The sequence below is a fragment of the Scylla paramamosain genome, chromosome 18 (assembly GCF_035594125.1).
Source record: "Scylla paramamosain isolate STU-SP2022 chromosome 18, ASM3559412v1, whole genome shotgun sequence".
NCBI classification, from domain to species: Eukaryota; Metazoa; Arthropoda; class Malacostraca; order Decapoda; family Portunidae; genus Scylla; species Scylla paramamosain.
In genome coordinates this window covers 3,950,781-3,967,304 of record NC_087168.1, presented here as the reverse complement: position 1 = coordinate 3,967,304, position 16,524 = coordinate 3,950,781, and the positions used below count along the sequence as shown (strand labels likewise).

At 38.6% G+C, this 16,524-nt stretch overlaps 1 protein-coding gene across 1 annotated transcript in view; it reads left to right on the top strand.

The window, feature by feature from the left end:
- Window positions 1-11,432, top strand: part of LOC135109031 (la-related protein 1-like) — a 95,027-nt gene extending 83,595 nt beyond the window's left edge. Inside the window, 6 exon segments of the mRNA XM_064020015.1 lie at window positions 901-1,079; window positions 1,846-1,990; window positions 2,697-2,829; window positions 2,831-2,941; window positions 5,862-6,095; window positions 8,897-11,432. Of these exon segments, the coding sequence (XP_063876085.1) occupies window positions 901-1,079; window positions 1,846-1,990; window positions 2,697-2,829; window positions 2,831-2,941; window positions 5,862-6,095; window positions 8,897-9,274 (1,180 nt within the window). The 3' untranslated portion in view covers window positions 9,275-11,432.
- Window positions 11,433-16,524: the final 5,092 nt, after the last annotated feature.

Sequence of the window (16,524 nt, the reverse complement as noted above, 5' to 3'; positions counted from 1 at the left end):
GCAACACAACTCATCTGATCAGTTCATCCTCAGCATCATAGTTTCAAAGTTTCCAGAGTTGTTCAACACATTTCCTGGATAATCTCCACTATCCCTGAAATTTGTAATATTACTCTTGGGGGATAATTGGTTCTTGGGTTGAGAACCACCACATTATAGTGAAAATTAGTGGGAAAGATCTTGAGAAATAACTTTTGGCAGTTCAGTAAATAATTTATAGTAGACAAAGAAGTTGCATTTTCTATTCAATTACTTTTTATTGTTAGCCTATAAAGTGTTCATTAATTATTTGTTGCAACATTTTCTCAAGAGTCTTTTACTTATTATTCCACAAATTTTTTAAACAAATTTATTCCTTTTAGTCTTAATAAATAAATTTAGTAATGATAAAACAATACATATTTTGTAACATTAAGTCTTCCACTAACTTTTTGGTTCATCATCCAATTTGACAGAACACATCAACTTTTTTACTCTTATATTTGGTGTTACTTTATATTATTAGTTTTCTGAATTCATGAATGATCTGTCCTGCACCTCTCCCTTAACCATGGAAAATTAGTTATTCCCAGATTGGGAATCACTGCTCTAAGTAAACCACAGTTTATATATTTATGTAAGGATTTCACACTCTTAATTACTAGTCCCACTAACACACCCAGTAGAATCAGGCCACACTGCCCAATCATGGATGGATACCCAAACATTACATTCACTTCCATTGTCATTTATGCTTAGTCAACACCAGTATTTTATCATTCCCAGTGCATACACACTCTCACAAGCTCCTTTTTACAGTTCTACTTGTGCTGCTCACTCATGATCATTTGGGATCTCACCCAACTGTTGATTGTATTAGTTAGAGATATATTCTGTAATCCCTGCATTCTTCCTTTGCAGTGAATTGAATGCAAGTCCAAATGAGAATCAGCTCTCTAGCAGTTTTGGTAGCAGCTATGGGTCCTATGGATCTCTTCCTGGTTCTTTGCCCACTTTCCAGCATCCTTCACATTCTCTGCTCAAGGAAAATGGATTCACACAGCAAGTTTATCACAAGTACCGAGCCAGGTGTTTAAAAGGTATGTTATAACAGCTGAGAGGAAGCAGTGTATTGTGGAGGTTATCATCGTATTAGTTGGATTACTTGCTTCCATTACTTAAATATATGTCTTGCAAAAGTTCCCCTCAGAAGGTCTGTCTGTTAGTTAATGCGAATCAGATACCCAGAGAATAGCAAATATCCTAGAATAGCAGGTAACAGCCAATGGTAGGTGTGGTGACATGTCTCTCATTACCAATGTGGGAACAAGACTGGAAAGTTTAGAAATTAAAGATTTATGCCAGACTTTATCAAAAGCATTTGGTAATTCTGAGGCAACAGCAAATTTTTAGCCAAAATACTAATAGAGCATGACCAAGACTCAATAAGAAGACTATTAAAACACTAGTGGATTGTCCTCTATGGAATCTATACTGATGATCAGAAAGGAGGCTGTGAGCAGATAGATGGATCACAGTTCTTCTGTTGAGGATACACTCAAAAGCTCTTGAAAGTTAGGAAATGAAAACCATTGATTAATAATCTTAAGGACTGAGGTGTCACTCTTCTTAAACACCAAACATCCAGCAAGGAGAAAAGGTGGATGCTGACAAAGATGGAAAGGTTTTATACCAGGCAAGGTGTAAGCATGGGAGCAGTTACAGAGAATAATAACACTATCAAGAATGTAAGCCTTCCAAGCATCAATGCAAGATAGAACATTGAAAATCTCATGACAAATATTGTAATAAAAAACATTATGCAGTTGTCATTTCAGTAAAATAACAGTGAGGTTTTTTTTCCAGAGCGCAAAAGACTTGGCATTGGCCAAAGTGCAGAGATGAACACTTTGTATCGTTTTTGGTCTTTCTTCCTTCGACAACACTTCAACAGAAAAATGTATGAAGAGTTCAGAAGATTGGCTAATGAAGATGCCAGAGTTGGATACAGGCAAGTTCTCTATTATTTTGTTGTAATGGTTTTATTTTTGATGGGAAGAATTCATTGAGGGTATGACTTGTAAACATTGGTGTAGGTTGTTTGTATCAGACTGTTTCCTTGCTTATGGCATTGCTGTAAACAGAGATGAATTACTGGATGTTAATAGATTTAAGGACTATTACAAATATTTTAAAAGAAAACATGTTATGTACTCAAAAATATTTAATAATCAGTCTTCTAGACTCTCCTCTCTCTCTCTCTCTCTCTCTCTCTCTCTCTCTCTCTCTCTCTCTCTCTCTCTCTCTCTCTCTCTCTCTCTCTCTCTCTCTCTCTCTCTCTTCTCTCTATCTCTGCTCACAACCAGAGCACATTTTTTCTTTGAATTACATTTCTCTTGAAGCAATGTATTTTATTTATTTTAATTAATTAATTAAATTAATTAATTAATTAATTTATTTATTTATTTATTATTATTATTATTATTATTATTATTATTATTATTATATTATTATTTATTATTTATTTATTTATTTATTTTATTTATTAATTTATCTATTTATTATTATTATTATTATTATTGTTATTGTTATTATTATTATTATTATTATTATTATTATTATTATTATTATTATTATTATTTATTTATTTATTCATTCATTTATTTTATTTTTTTTTATTTCTTATTTTTTTTTTATATTTTGCTCTCTGCTTCCAGATATGGCTTGGAGTGCCTCTTCCGCTTCTACAGTTACGGCCTTGAGAAGCACTACAGAGATGAAATTTACAATGACTTCCAGGAGGAAACAATGCGAGATATGGACTATGGGCAGCTTTATGGATTGGAAAAGTTTTTGGGCATTTCTTAAATATTATAGAAATAGCAATAATCTAATTGTGCAAGACCGACTCAAGGAAAGAGTGTCAAAATATAAAAGCATAGAGGATTTTAGAGTTGAAATGGTAAGAATTCTTGATTTGCTTTGAGCTGGGAAAAGAATACATTTTTATTCGATGAATTGTAGGTGATGGATGTGGGTAAGAGTGAAGTGTTTGTCATTGGCAGATGGTTGGAGTATTAGTGTAATGCTGAGTAAGTTTCCTTGAGGATGTAGACTGTTAAGTATGTAGGATTGCATATTGCTGTGGATGAAGGAATGCATGCAGATGCTAAGTTTGAAATTAATGTAGCAAGAAAGGTGTGGGTAGAAATTGATAGAAGTGTTTTGATGTAGTTTCCTTTTAGAAAGAGAAGTTTGTATAAGAGAATGGTGAGAGGGACAGCATTGTACAAGGCTGAAACATGGGAGGAGGAAGGAAGAGGAGATTGAATGTAGTGAAAATGAAGTGTCTGAGGAATGTGTGTGGAAGTAAAATATATGAATCCAGCAAGAAATAAAGGAAATGCAAAGGAGAAATTGTGTCAAAAGAGAGTGAATTGGTGAGCAGAACAGACAGTTACATGGTTTGGACTGTAGAGAGAACAGAAGGAGTGATTGGTAATGAAGTCTGATGTTAGAGATGAAAGGCTAAGGGCAGGACCATGAATGGGATGGTTAGACAATGTTAAGAGAATGTTAGATGGGAGAGAAGCATCTTTGGAGGAAGGTTTGGGCTGAGTGAAGAGCAGTTGTTACTGCATAAATGGAGATGCCTAGAGGTTCTCTGTGGAAAGTTCACCTCCATGTTGTCTGAGTAGGAAAAGTGATGAGACTGATGTGATGCAACAAGGATAAATGACGTGTGGTTGGGTTCTGATGCAGACCCAGGCAGGCTGCACAACTAACCCACACACATGTGGTTGTTGTAAATCTTTCCTTTCCCTCCAGAGGCCTAGAGATTAATGGTATGAGAAGATACTGGTGTGAGTGTGCAGGCACCTTGTCTAGGGTTCTCACTGCTGCAGGGGATTTTAGCCCGGTGGATAGACTGATACATGTTTACATCTGTATAGCAAGGTGACAGTTTTCTAAAAGGGGTTAATAGAAACAGTGTCTGTCTTGGCCTCAGGATCTTTAACCCTTTCCTTCCGGCGCTTAAATTATTTTCCCGTTTTGTATGACGGCTAAAAATGGTAAACCTAGAAATTGTCAGAAAATTGTTTGAATACTAATAATTATTTTCTCTTTGTTATTCTGAATACAATGATATACTTTGTAGCTCGATGTGACATCTCAAAGTTGAGTTTATGCCCTATAAAGGATTCCTCCTCCTCCCGCTGTGTGATCCGTCATCCAGAAACAGCCCGGAGAGCGATGACGCCGCGCGCACATACACTCTCTCTCTCTCTCTCTCTCTCTCTCTCTCTCTCTCTCTCTCTCTCTCTCTCTCTCTCTCTCTCTCTCTCTCTCTCTCTCTCTCTCTCTCTCTCTCTCTCTCTCTCTCTCTCCTCTCTCTCTCTCTCTCTCTCTCTCTCTCTCTCTCTCTCTCTCTCTCTCTCATCTTGGAGGGGAAATTGTACACTTCCAATGAGAGAGAGAGAGAGAGAGAGAGAGAGAGAGAGAGAGAGAGAGAGAGAGAGATTTCATCCCTTTTCATATCAAGTTTCAGGCAAATAACATTATCTCTCTCTCTCTCTCTCTCTCTCTCTCTCTCTCTCTCTCTCTCTCTCTCTCTCTCTCTCTCTCTCTCTCTCTCTCTCTCTCTCTCTCTCTCTCTCTCTCTCTCTCCCTCTCTCTCTCTCTCTCTCTCTCTCTCTCTCTCTCTCTCTCTCTCTGACAAGTTACCTTCTACCATTTTATTATAAAATTGAAGATAATGAAAAAATTACCATGAAAGAATGATAGGTATCATCTCTCTGTTCTGATAAAACAGGTGGATCCTGTAAATCATTTTCCGAGTCCTCACTAATGTCTTCGCTTTCTTCATCTTCTAAATATTCACTGTCACTGTCTTCAAACTCAGAAGCACTGCTAAATACATATGTTGTGTCCTGCTCCATGGTGAGTTATGATCTAAGATCCTTGGCTCTTATCAGGATGTCTCTTCACACTTATCATGGTGCTTTCCACCCGGCGGGTTGCAGGGGTTGCCAAGTATCGCCCGGAGAAAGGGAAAATAGCTTAGTTACCGCTAAATTTCCAGAGCTAGTGACAACACTACATGTGGAAACATGCCAGACACTTCCACTCACACCATCTGACTCAAGAAACCGTGCTTGGACCTCAAAATTGAGGCGCGAAAATTCTTGATTACCGGTATGATCGCCGTCGCTACGGACGCATTTTTGCAATCGTGTATATACGATTGCTGGAAGGAAAGGGTTAAGAGTGAGAGGGCTGATCCTCACTGCATCACACTATGTGAGGTTCAGTTGTGTAGCATATTGTGAATAGGGTAAATTTGATTTAGCAAGTTTGGAGTGTCATCAAAAAAAGATGGGAGAAAAGCAGTATATCTGATATTTTAAGCAGTCAGATAATGTAGGTCTAGATGTCTACTTACCAGACTGGCATTTCTCTTAAAGGGGTAGAAGATATCTTGAAATGAGAATATGATGCAAATCATCATTGTCAGTGTGTTAATTAGAAGCTTAGAAGATTCATAAAAAATTAACTAAGTTGTTGCAATGTTCTTCATGAAGATTTTGATCATATTGACTTTAATTTGACTTTTATTTTTAACTTGACCTTTATTTTTAACAACATCAAAATGTAGTATTTGTAACAAGATCAAAACATTACTAAATATGATGATGCTATTTGCCTCAGTCATTTGATCTCTAAAGGAAATCTTAATTTCCTGGTTAACAAATAAGTCATGTTTGTTTAAAACTTCTGTTTTTTTTTAGAAACTTTTGGCCAAGTGACAACTCATTGAAGTAAAAAATTGTTTAGTATCTTTGGTTTCATGGAGCTAAAGACACTTTTAACTGATTTTGCAGCCTGAAGAATATGATGCAGCAAAAGAGGCCAGAAAAGCACGATCACGCACAATATCAGAAAATGAGAGTTCAGTGATGGCAAGCCGCGACGACTACCAAAGAAGTGGCAGTGGTGGAGTGAGACGCAGAGAGCGCCGCGCCTCAGAAGGTGACAGGGATCCCAGCGTGAAGGACTACCATCCTCACCAGCACACCAGGGTCAGGAATAGCTCAGGAGGACACAGCTTTTCAAGGGTAAGTCTTGATAGCAGTGCATTAATACTGAGCAATGAAAACAGTTTCATGGTGGAAGCCAGATTGGTGATTTTCTACGTGTTGACACCAGGTAATTGCTACCTTGCTTTGTTTTTGGGCTTCAGCTGCTCTGGTGCCTGTAATTGCTGAGTGACTGTGTCATCCATTTTCATAACATCAGTTTTTAGGAACCCATGAGATTCTGTCTGGCTTCTGGGACTGCTGGGGGAGGAATGTTAACATGTTTTGTTATGATTGAATGAAGAGTTACATTCTCCATTACAAAACACTGAAAAATTAATCAATTATGAATAAGAATAGAGTTCAAGCCCAGATCAGTCAGGCTGGAAGGATAAGCTTTAAGGGGAGTGGACAGTAAAAAAAAAATTAGCTTTTTTGACCCAGACCTTGAAATTGAGATTTTAACAGCATAGACACCCATGAGGTGTCAGTTTTCTTCTGTGAAAACAGGAAACTGATAACATCATTCTTTCTATGTTTAAATCACCTTTGTTTACAGTCGTTTAAAGGGATTTAAATACCCTGCTGCATGCTAGGCCACATGTCTTTTAGAAACTCGTGATTTTGAAGCATTTTTAAACTTTTAGCTGGTACTCGTATGTTTACCATATTTGTAAATGTCCATATGGCATCACTGCTATAGAGGAGTGAGAGGGGCATCTCTGAGCCACCATGCTGGGACAGGTCCAACCATCTCAGTGTCTGCTGAGACATCAAAGAGGGGGCTCACGTGCTCAGCTGTCTAGCACCTTACACACACACACACACACACACACACACACACACACACACACACACACACACACACACACACACACACACACACACACACACACACACACACACACACATGCACACGCACACACACACACACACACACACACACACACACACACACACACACACACACTTGGAAGGGGGTCATCATTCAGAGGCAGAGCTTGAATGACTAGAGGCAGTAAAGAGAGAAAAGAAAGGACGACCAGTCACCAACCCACACACTCTTGTCACCAGCCTACACTCTCTTATCACCACCCTGCTTAACCTCACATCTCACCTCTCCCCACCCCCTTAGCCTCTTCCCTCTGCCTCCCAGGAACCACCAACACCACTACAACTTTGTTGCCGAGTCCTACCAAGCAACAAAGCTGGATATACGAATCCAGCTATTCTAGGAAAAACTTCCACTCCCCCGTGAAGATGAGGGGTAATACATCATCTCTTTCCCAGCTTGAAAGCCTTATATCCAAAATATGCTACGAATGCTTTGGGGAGAAGAAAATTGAGGCAAAAAACAAAACCTTTGACAATACTATCACTATCACTTGTATCACATCCTCTGATACTCTCACTTGCTAGTGAGTAATATCCTGTCAAACAGGAGGGGACCAGATGCCAATTATACCTGATCATGATAACAAACACTGGTTTACTTTTGGTTGTCATTTTTCTACTATTGTAAAATTTTACTGAAAAAAAAGCCAACATACACAATGATACACGCTTCTCAAAAGAAAATGGCTCGTATCTCAAAACTTGTGTTTTCCACATTTCAAGTACAATTTCTCCATTGACTTACAAAATAATGCATATGTAAAGGTATCTTTGGAAAGAAGAAAGAAAGGCTTTTTTCTACAAAAAAAAAAACATTAAAAAAGTTGTTCATATTGTGGTATTTTTTTTTTTTTTTTTTTTTTAATTGTCAATATTTGTTTTTGTCTTGTTTCTATATGAAATATCTTATTGAAAATTAATTTTGGGGAAATGAAGATACATGTTTGTGCATTATAGAGAAAGATTTTCAAAACGGTTGAAACCAGTTGAGAAACTTAAGCGACAATGATGCCTTTTTTTTTTTTTTTTTTTTTTTTTTTTTTTTTTTTTTTTTTTTATACATTTTCAGTGTCAAATATGTATCTTTCCTCCAAAACTAATGGGCAGATCTCAATGAAAATTGGTGATTTTATGTTTTACATACTGAGATGTATGCACACCAAAAATCTGGAAGTTATTCCAGTCAGACAGGAATGCCTGTCTATTGGAAAAAAAATTAATGTTACTTCTTAAGAGTAACTAGTATACATGCCCTTTAACCAACTTAATCACAAGGCACTTCAGAGCCATAACTGCTTTGGCTTGTGTTACATCATGCTGCTGTGGCATTCCTGTCTGACTCAGTAGTGACAGTAGAAAGCAGTCAGGGCAGTGGGTACACAACGGTCTCCCCTCATAACCTCACATATGAACAATTTTCTCATCTACACACTTCCATATAACAGGGAATCATCATCTTGGGGAAAACAAATATATCTTCAACATAATAGAATTACCAAAATACAGACAGCACACACAACAGTGACAAATTTGCCAAAAGTGTACCAGTGCTGCATCCTTACCAAGCTGGTTGTCATAGAAGCTTGGGGTTTTGAGGATGTTAGGGTCATATTCACAGAATGTACTAAACAGTGCCAAATTTGAACTTGAGCCACCTTAAGTATTAAGCATTTATTTTTCATGCATGATTAATATTTCCTCCGAGACAGTAGGGATGGCATAGTTACACACCCCTTGGTTGGGTTGGAAGAGCACTGCCATGATATTCCCTGCCCTGCTCCTTCCCTTTAATTCACTCATTGGTACAGGAAGCTTCAAGCTTTTTGGAGTCACCTATTGCTCTTTAAACTATAATTGATAATGATATAATTGTAGTACATGAGTAAATAGATTTTTTTATCTCCTTAATTATGAATATGTACCTGAACATTTTATTCATTTTCCAGGTCAGTGGATCAAGAAGCAGAAATGCAAGTGGGCAGACACACTGGCAGAGAAATGATGGGAGTGTGAATTACAGGAAGCCCAAGCAAGTACAGCACAAGCCCAATTTCACTTCAGCTAACAAATGTCAATCCCAGATAAAAGCTACAGATGGCAGCAAAGCATTTAATCAACCAAAGCATAAACATGAAGGTGCAGGAAAGATGGAGGCCCCCAAAAACACATCAAAAAGCATTGCACCAGGCACCACTGAATGTGGTGAGGCAGTGCCAGGTGACACAGGCCCCATGGCCATGTCCTCAAGCTCTACACAGACTCACGTGACACGGCCCAAGACAGACCCAGTTCCTGTTCCTCATTCACCAAAAACATCTAGTTAAAAATTGAAGCTTTTCTTGATTTCTTTTCCCCCACTGTAAGCCAAGTCAGTTTTGCCAAAGTGGATAACATGTGTAAATGAAAGTGTGTAAAGGTGTGCTGGCAAATTTTGCTGTTATTGTCAGAGAAGTTTTAGGTATGACTGTTTGATTAGGAGTTTATATTACTTTGGTTTAGTACTTTGGTTTTACTAATGTATGCTTCATAACAAGAAAACTTATTTTTGTATTTGTAGAAGGCATAAATTGTTATATTCCAGATGTCTGTACCTTTGAATTTTCCAGTGAAATTCAGAATGCTGCTCATATCTATTGTTAGACATGATGACTTGATACAACCTTGTGATGTTGAGGATAATGATATGATGATGATGATGGTTATAATAATAATAATAATGATGATGTTTATAATGATGATGATGACAGCTGCACCAGTGGTGATACTATTGCAGCTAGCCATCAAATTTGTATTTATTTATTTTTTTTATATTTGCTGTGAAGTATTTTAAAACTTAGAATAGGGAGAGGGTTATATTTGTAAATATTGAATAGTGTGCTCATTAAAGAATGAGCTATATCGACAAGGTTTAATGATTAAATAGACTACAGAGGATTTTAAGAGTGTTGCTTGCAAATGTTTTCAAAGCATGGCTGTCATTCATTAAGCTGATGCATATATTTAACTTTAATGACATGTTGGTGTGCTGGAAGTGTGAACTTAAAATTTGCCTGAAATAGTAAATACCACTTTGTGATGTTGGGAAACAGAAGAGAAAGGTATGTGTACCCTTAGAGTGCATCAAGGCTCATCTTGCTGAAGAGTTTTGCCCTCCTTTCATTGGTTCAATGAATAATATTCTCGCTGTTTTCATGGAAAAAATTACTAAATTATCTTGCTGTCATTATTTATATATCTAAGAATATAGATCCTTGGACATGGCCAGTGGTCTGTGCCTTACTCAGTACCTCAGCCAAGCTCAGTTTTAAAAGCAAGCCTTACTGACCAACATAAGAAGAACATGACCTGCTCCAGTCTATTACTGGATACATGCACTTTACCTTGCATGTGCCAATGTTTTGCCTTTCAGATCAATAATGGTGAAGCTTCATCCAACTCACTGAACAGAAGAGATGTGACTAGAGTTGGTGCTCACTTTGTTAATATGTCTATCTGAAATTTAAAAGAGTGGAATGTTTTCCATAATGTTTGGAGAGGTTGATTATTTCTTAGGTTTATTTTTCTAATGTGTGTAGACGTTATATGTCTATATATAGCAGGTTTTCATATAGATTTTATTTGCCTTTTATCTGCTGTGACTTTCACTATAATTAAAGCTTTTCATCCCATAGGTGTTCTTTTGGCCGTGGTATTTTATTGGGGAATGTGCATATAGTTCTTCCCAAGTGTATATAGCTGTTTGGTAAGCATAAAATTTAAGGTAGCAAATGAGGTTGCTATGTAACTTCAGCTGTAATGCTTGTGCTGGGGGGAGGGACCTCGGGCTTGAATGAATCATTGTGCACCATCTTTTCCATATACCTGGTTTGTATGTGTGTAAATTGTAAACATATATATATTGAATATGTATGTATAAGTGAAATATTTGTGTTTGTGATATCCTTATGGTGCCACTATTTAAAGTATAAAAAAATTATGGATGTTTGGCTTTGTTCAGTTTATTTTGGGAAGTTTCACAAAACAAATTATAATGCTGCTATATTATACAAGATATAAAGAATGTATGGGAATAATTGTTACTCTGAACTTGTTGACATTAATCAGACGCAGACACTTACCAGTTTTCCTTGTTTTACGAAGTGGTTGCATGTAATAAACAAGCTGCATTTACTCTATCTTGTGTTTCTGACTTAGATTGGCATACTTAGAAAAGTACAAAAAGCTTTTAATATATGTTATGTATAAATTTGCAGATTGTGTCATATCAAAAATGCATTACAATTACTTTTCATTCTAATAAAAAGGCTCATGTATGATAAGGTTTAGGGATAGCATTTTGTTATGTTTGGGTCATGTTGTTTTCTCATTTGAATATGCCAGGGTGAGTATACAATATTTGCCATTATCACTTGTCTCATAGCGTACTGAAGTAACGTAAGTCAATTGTAATTTCATAAAATATAAAAAAAGACTTTAAATACTTTCCTGTTTATTATTAACATTTAATGCTTGTGTTTGCTTAGTGAGACCCTGGATTGCCTTGCAGAGACTTGTATACCAAAGCCTCTATCCTGCACAGTGTGTAACACAGACCATCTCTGGTCTTGCACCACACACACACACACACACACACACACACACACACACACACACATGCACAGGAGGGTGGGACTACCAGCTTTCTATCCCAGCAGGAAGTGGGGTGCAAGCTCACAAGCTTTTGTCTCATAGCCTACACTGCACCTGCTCATTTTCTCTGCAATGCTAATAATGGCTGTAGTGTGAGACAAGTCCTGGCTGTCCCCACCAAGCCTGGGATTCAAACACAAATTCCCTTAATTGGGAACCAGGCATGCCATGCCTTTCACCACCAGGCCATCAAGAAGACAGGCATGACAATGTTATGCACTAGGACTCTCAATCATCTGCCAGACCCCAAGTATGTAGGGCCAGTTCTACCTATTTTGGCACCATAGGAGAGATCAGAATTTGGTGCCTCCTCTCACTGCTCCCACTCCAACACACACACACACATACCCACACACACCTATCATGCGTGCATACGCACACAACTAAAACCACCACTGTAATGGGCCACCACATTACATGATGGTTGTACTGTTCCTGATTCACCACCACACCATCCATATCATAATGACTTGTGTTACACTACAATAATAGCAGTGCATGGGAGAAAGTTCAAACACTTGACAGATAATGAAATGTATATATGAATGTATGAATGTTCAATAATTGTTTGTATATATATTTCAAGTACAGTGGAACCTCAATTACCAAACGTCTCTTATTTCCAAACAACTCGGTTTTCAAACAAAAATTTTAACTCAATTGCTTTGGTTGCTGTACCATAATTAAGTTTTCGAACACAGTTACTTGATTTCAAATACTGAGAGATGTAGCAAAAGCTGCCATTTATTACTACTTTATAGTTTCTATAAATATTTCCTTTGTTTTTATATGTTTGGAAGAGAGACATACAGGGTTAGACAGTACTTCAGTCTTTGAAATAAGTGAAATGTGATCCCATTGAAGAACCTCGATGTAAACAAACAAGGTTTGGCACATGAATTCTGCCTGAATGAAGGATAGCAATGCACCGGAGCAAGGAAGAGAAGACACCAGACGAGCAAGGTCATGTATGAAACTTGGTTGTATGAATGTAAGAGGATGGGGCATTGGTAAATTTAAAGATGTATGCAGGGAGTTAAATGAGTGGAATCTGGACTTGGTAGGAATAACTGAGACACACCTGAGGGATGTAGTGCGAATGGAAGGGAGTGAGTATGTGATGGTAGGAAAGGGACGCAGAAAACAAAAGTTAAGAGGAGGCGCAGCCTCGCTCAGCAGAAAGACAAGGAACCTGAAAGTCAAAGAGCTTGATGTATGAGACAGTGCAGAGGGTGGGGATGTGTTAGCTGCTCAAGTGGAGTGTAGGAATGAGTGTGGTAGACCTGAGAGGGTAGCTGTAGTGTACATGACAGTAGAAGGTGAGAGAGCAGTTAGGGAGAACAGCAGAAAGTACAGTATATTGAAGATTGCAAGAGATCATGCTGGAAAGAAAGTCATTGTTATGGGAGACATAAATGCACACACAGGTATTTTAGGTGAACAAATTGAATAGGAATGGCGAGATGATGATTTGTGAATGAGATGGACCTAGAAAACCTGAATCAGACCCTAGCAGAAGGACAAGGTGTGCTAGGAACCAGGAGTCTGCGATTGACTACATGCTAGTGAATGGGAGAATGCATGAGATTGTGGACCCCACGTGGATAGATGAGGATGGAATGATCGATGTTGTCTCAGACCATAACATGCTAGTACTAGAATGTAAGTTGAATGGAAGAGATGGAACAAATGCCAAGGCTAAGAGGAGAAAGTGGAGACAGAGATGTAGGATGGGAGAATTTCCAGGTAGACTTGAGTGAGAGAAACTGGGAGGATGAAAACTTGAATGGTGTGGATGAACTGAATGAGATATTTGTACAGAATGTGAGAAATGCAGCAGCCAGCCAGATAGGGTATGTAAGAGTAAATGCTAGGAAGTGTAGACGTAAGCCATGGTGGAGTGGCAAGATTAGGGATGCTAGGAAGGAAAGAAACAGTCTAAATAGGATGTGCAGGCAGTTGAGAAAGAGGAGGTATGAAAGTGAGGAAACTGAGAGTAAGTACCGGGATGCATGGACAGCGTATGTGAGCCAGCAGCGAGTGATGAAGTGAAAGATAATGAATGCTAAAGTTAGGTGTGAGAGAAGTGTGATTCAGTCCTTAAGAGAGAAACGTGTTGAAGATGGCTGATAATGGTACGGATTCTTGAGGGATGAGGGGATGCCTGACAGTGAGAAAGTGGAGAGCCTGAAGGTGAATAGGGCAGTGATGACAGATAAGGAAGAAATAAGAAGGGAATAATAAGAAGAATGAGAATAATAATAAGGAAGAATAAGAAGGGCAATAAAAGTTTTGGGATGAGATTGGAGGTATCTGGTGTGAGAAAAGGATGTGCAACACTAGAGAGGAAGGATGCAGATGAGTTGAATGAAAATCAGCAGGGAGGAGGTGGAGAAATGTGTGAAAAGGCAGAAGAATGGGAAGGCAGCAGGACCAGACAAGATACCTTTCGAGATGTACAAAAATGGAGGGGAAGTTGTGATTGATAGGATGACTGAGCTATTTAACCAGGTGTGGGAGAGGAATGTGCTGAGAATGTGGAATGAATGTAGGGTGACAGCTGCATAAGGGAGGATACAAGAGTAAGAATGAGTTGAAGAATTACAGGCCAATTGCATTACTGAATAAAGTAAGTAGTGTTCAGTGCTGTGTTGAATGAGAGATGCTGTAAAAGGGCTGAGAGAGCTGAAGTGTTAGGTGAGGAACATAATGGATTTTGGGTGGACAGGAGAGCAGAGGATAACATGTTTGTAGTGAATGAAATGATTGAGAGAAAGAAGAAGGATGGTAGTAAATTGTACTTGGATTTTCTAGACATAGAAGAAGCTTAGGATAAAATGAATAGAGAAATGCTAGCTAATCTTAGAAAAGATTGGGTTGAGTACAAAGATATTTAACATAGTACAAAGTATGTATGTGGACACAAGAGCTCAATACAGACTATGAGATATAGAAACAGACTGGATGAGGAATAAGAGAGGAGTCAGGCAAGGATACATTTTACCACCAATCTGTTTTAGCTTGTACACAGAAGAGTTAGCAGCTAGAATGAGAAGAATGAATGCGGGAGTGAATGTGGGGAATGATAAGTTATGTGTGTTTTTTTTTTTTTATGCAGATGATGCAATAGTTATGAGTGAATCAGCAGATGAGCTTCAAAGTTTGTTTGATGTTGTAGATGAGTATGGAAAGGACTTTGATGTGAGATTTTGCACTGAGAAAAGTAAGGTAATGATAGTGAATAGGTCAGAGGATGAAAGAAATTCAATGTGGAAACTGGGATGGAATGAGTTGCAACACGTATATGAATACAAGTGTCTGGGGATGTGGATGAGTCTGAATGGTAGTGTGAAGGTGAAGAATGAAAAGATACGCATGGTGAACCAATGAGTGGATCGATTAGAACGTGCAGCAAAGATGAGAGTGAGCAAGTATGAAACACTGCGAGATGTTTGGAAGAGTGTAGCTGTTCCAAGCATTATGTATGGTATGGATGTGATTCTATGGAATGAGAATGAATTAGAAAAGTTAGAAGTAGGGCAGAGTAGAGTAGCAGGAATAGCACCGAATGCACCAAGGTATGCAGTGATAAAGGCTTTGAGGGGAGACATGGGCTGGAGTATGTTTAGGGACATGTAAAGGCATCCCTGAGATACAAGGCTAGATTAGAGCAAATGGATGATGCAAGACTAGTGAGAAAGGAGTTTCTATGAAATGTTAGGAGTAGCAGGTAAGGGATAGTTAGGATAGTAGTAAAGAGTGGCCTGGAAACTAGTTAGGCTTTTCAGCAGCCTGAGGGGAGGCATGTTGAGAGTGATTGGAGTATGACTGCTAGAATTGGAAGGGGTCTAGAATAGGTGTAAGAAAGTGGAAGAGTGAGATAGAGTAGTGAAGCATGTGGGACTGAGTGAATGGAAGAATAAGATGGAACAAAAGAGTACTTTGGAGTGGTATAGAGAGAAAGAGGCCCCAATGTATGAAAAGTGTACGAGGGAGGCCAGGGTGGTGATCTTCTCTTTCGAGCAAGAGCACAGTGTTTGGATGTGAATGCAAGGAGCTACAGATGGTCTGAGTCCTGCAGCAAAGTGTGCCAGATGTGTGGCATGGGAGAGAAAGAGATGTTGGAGGATGTGGTGCTGGAGTGTGTGAAGTATGCCAGAGACAGGCACAAGATGATGCAAGTCGTGCTGAGGGAACTGGGGTATGTCAGAGTGGAGATGACAGGAGTTTCTGGAGAAAATGTGTAGTGCTAGAGACAAAGTGTTACTGTACGTAAAATGTATGTACCTCACGTCATTATTCCTCGGCATTCATAAGTGAAATGTTCAATAGTTTTCTATTTGCATGAAAACGTGTAATGTGTGTAAGTATCAGTATTCAGTGCTATATTAAGCACCGAAGCTGATGCTCACTTATTGATAGAGTGTGGTTAACCCACTGATCGCCTGCGGGCATCACTCACAGCCAAGTTGCGCTCAGACAAAGACGGGCAGGATGGTGACCGATGTAAATACTTTAATTTTGTAGTAAAAACTGATTGTCATAGTGCCAAGTTGATTGCATGTATTGTTAATGAATATTGTAATATGTTGAAAGTGTTTAATATCAGTGTATAATGTTATTTTGTAAGAAATTGAGACCGAGAACTTGTTCGTGGTTCTTATGGTCATGCCTACCTCATCAATAAACAAGAGAGAGAGAGAACTGCCTTTCCTCGACCCTACGATGATGGGTGTGATCAGTAAAACAGATCACCTGAGAGCCAATTGATGCCCAGCCGGTGCGGCTACAATAAGAACTCGACCTACTCGTACAAGCAAGAAATTGGCTCCATGTGAAACCGTAGCAAGAGTGAGTCACAGGACGAGGGGACGCTGACGTAAGC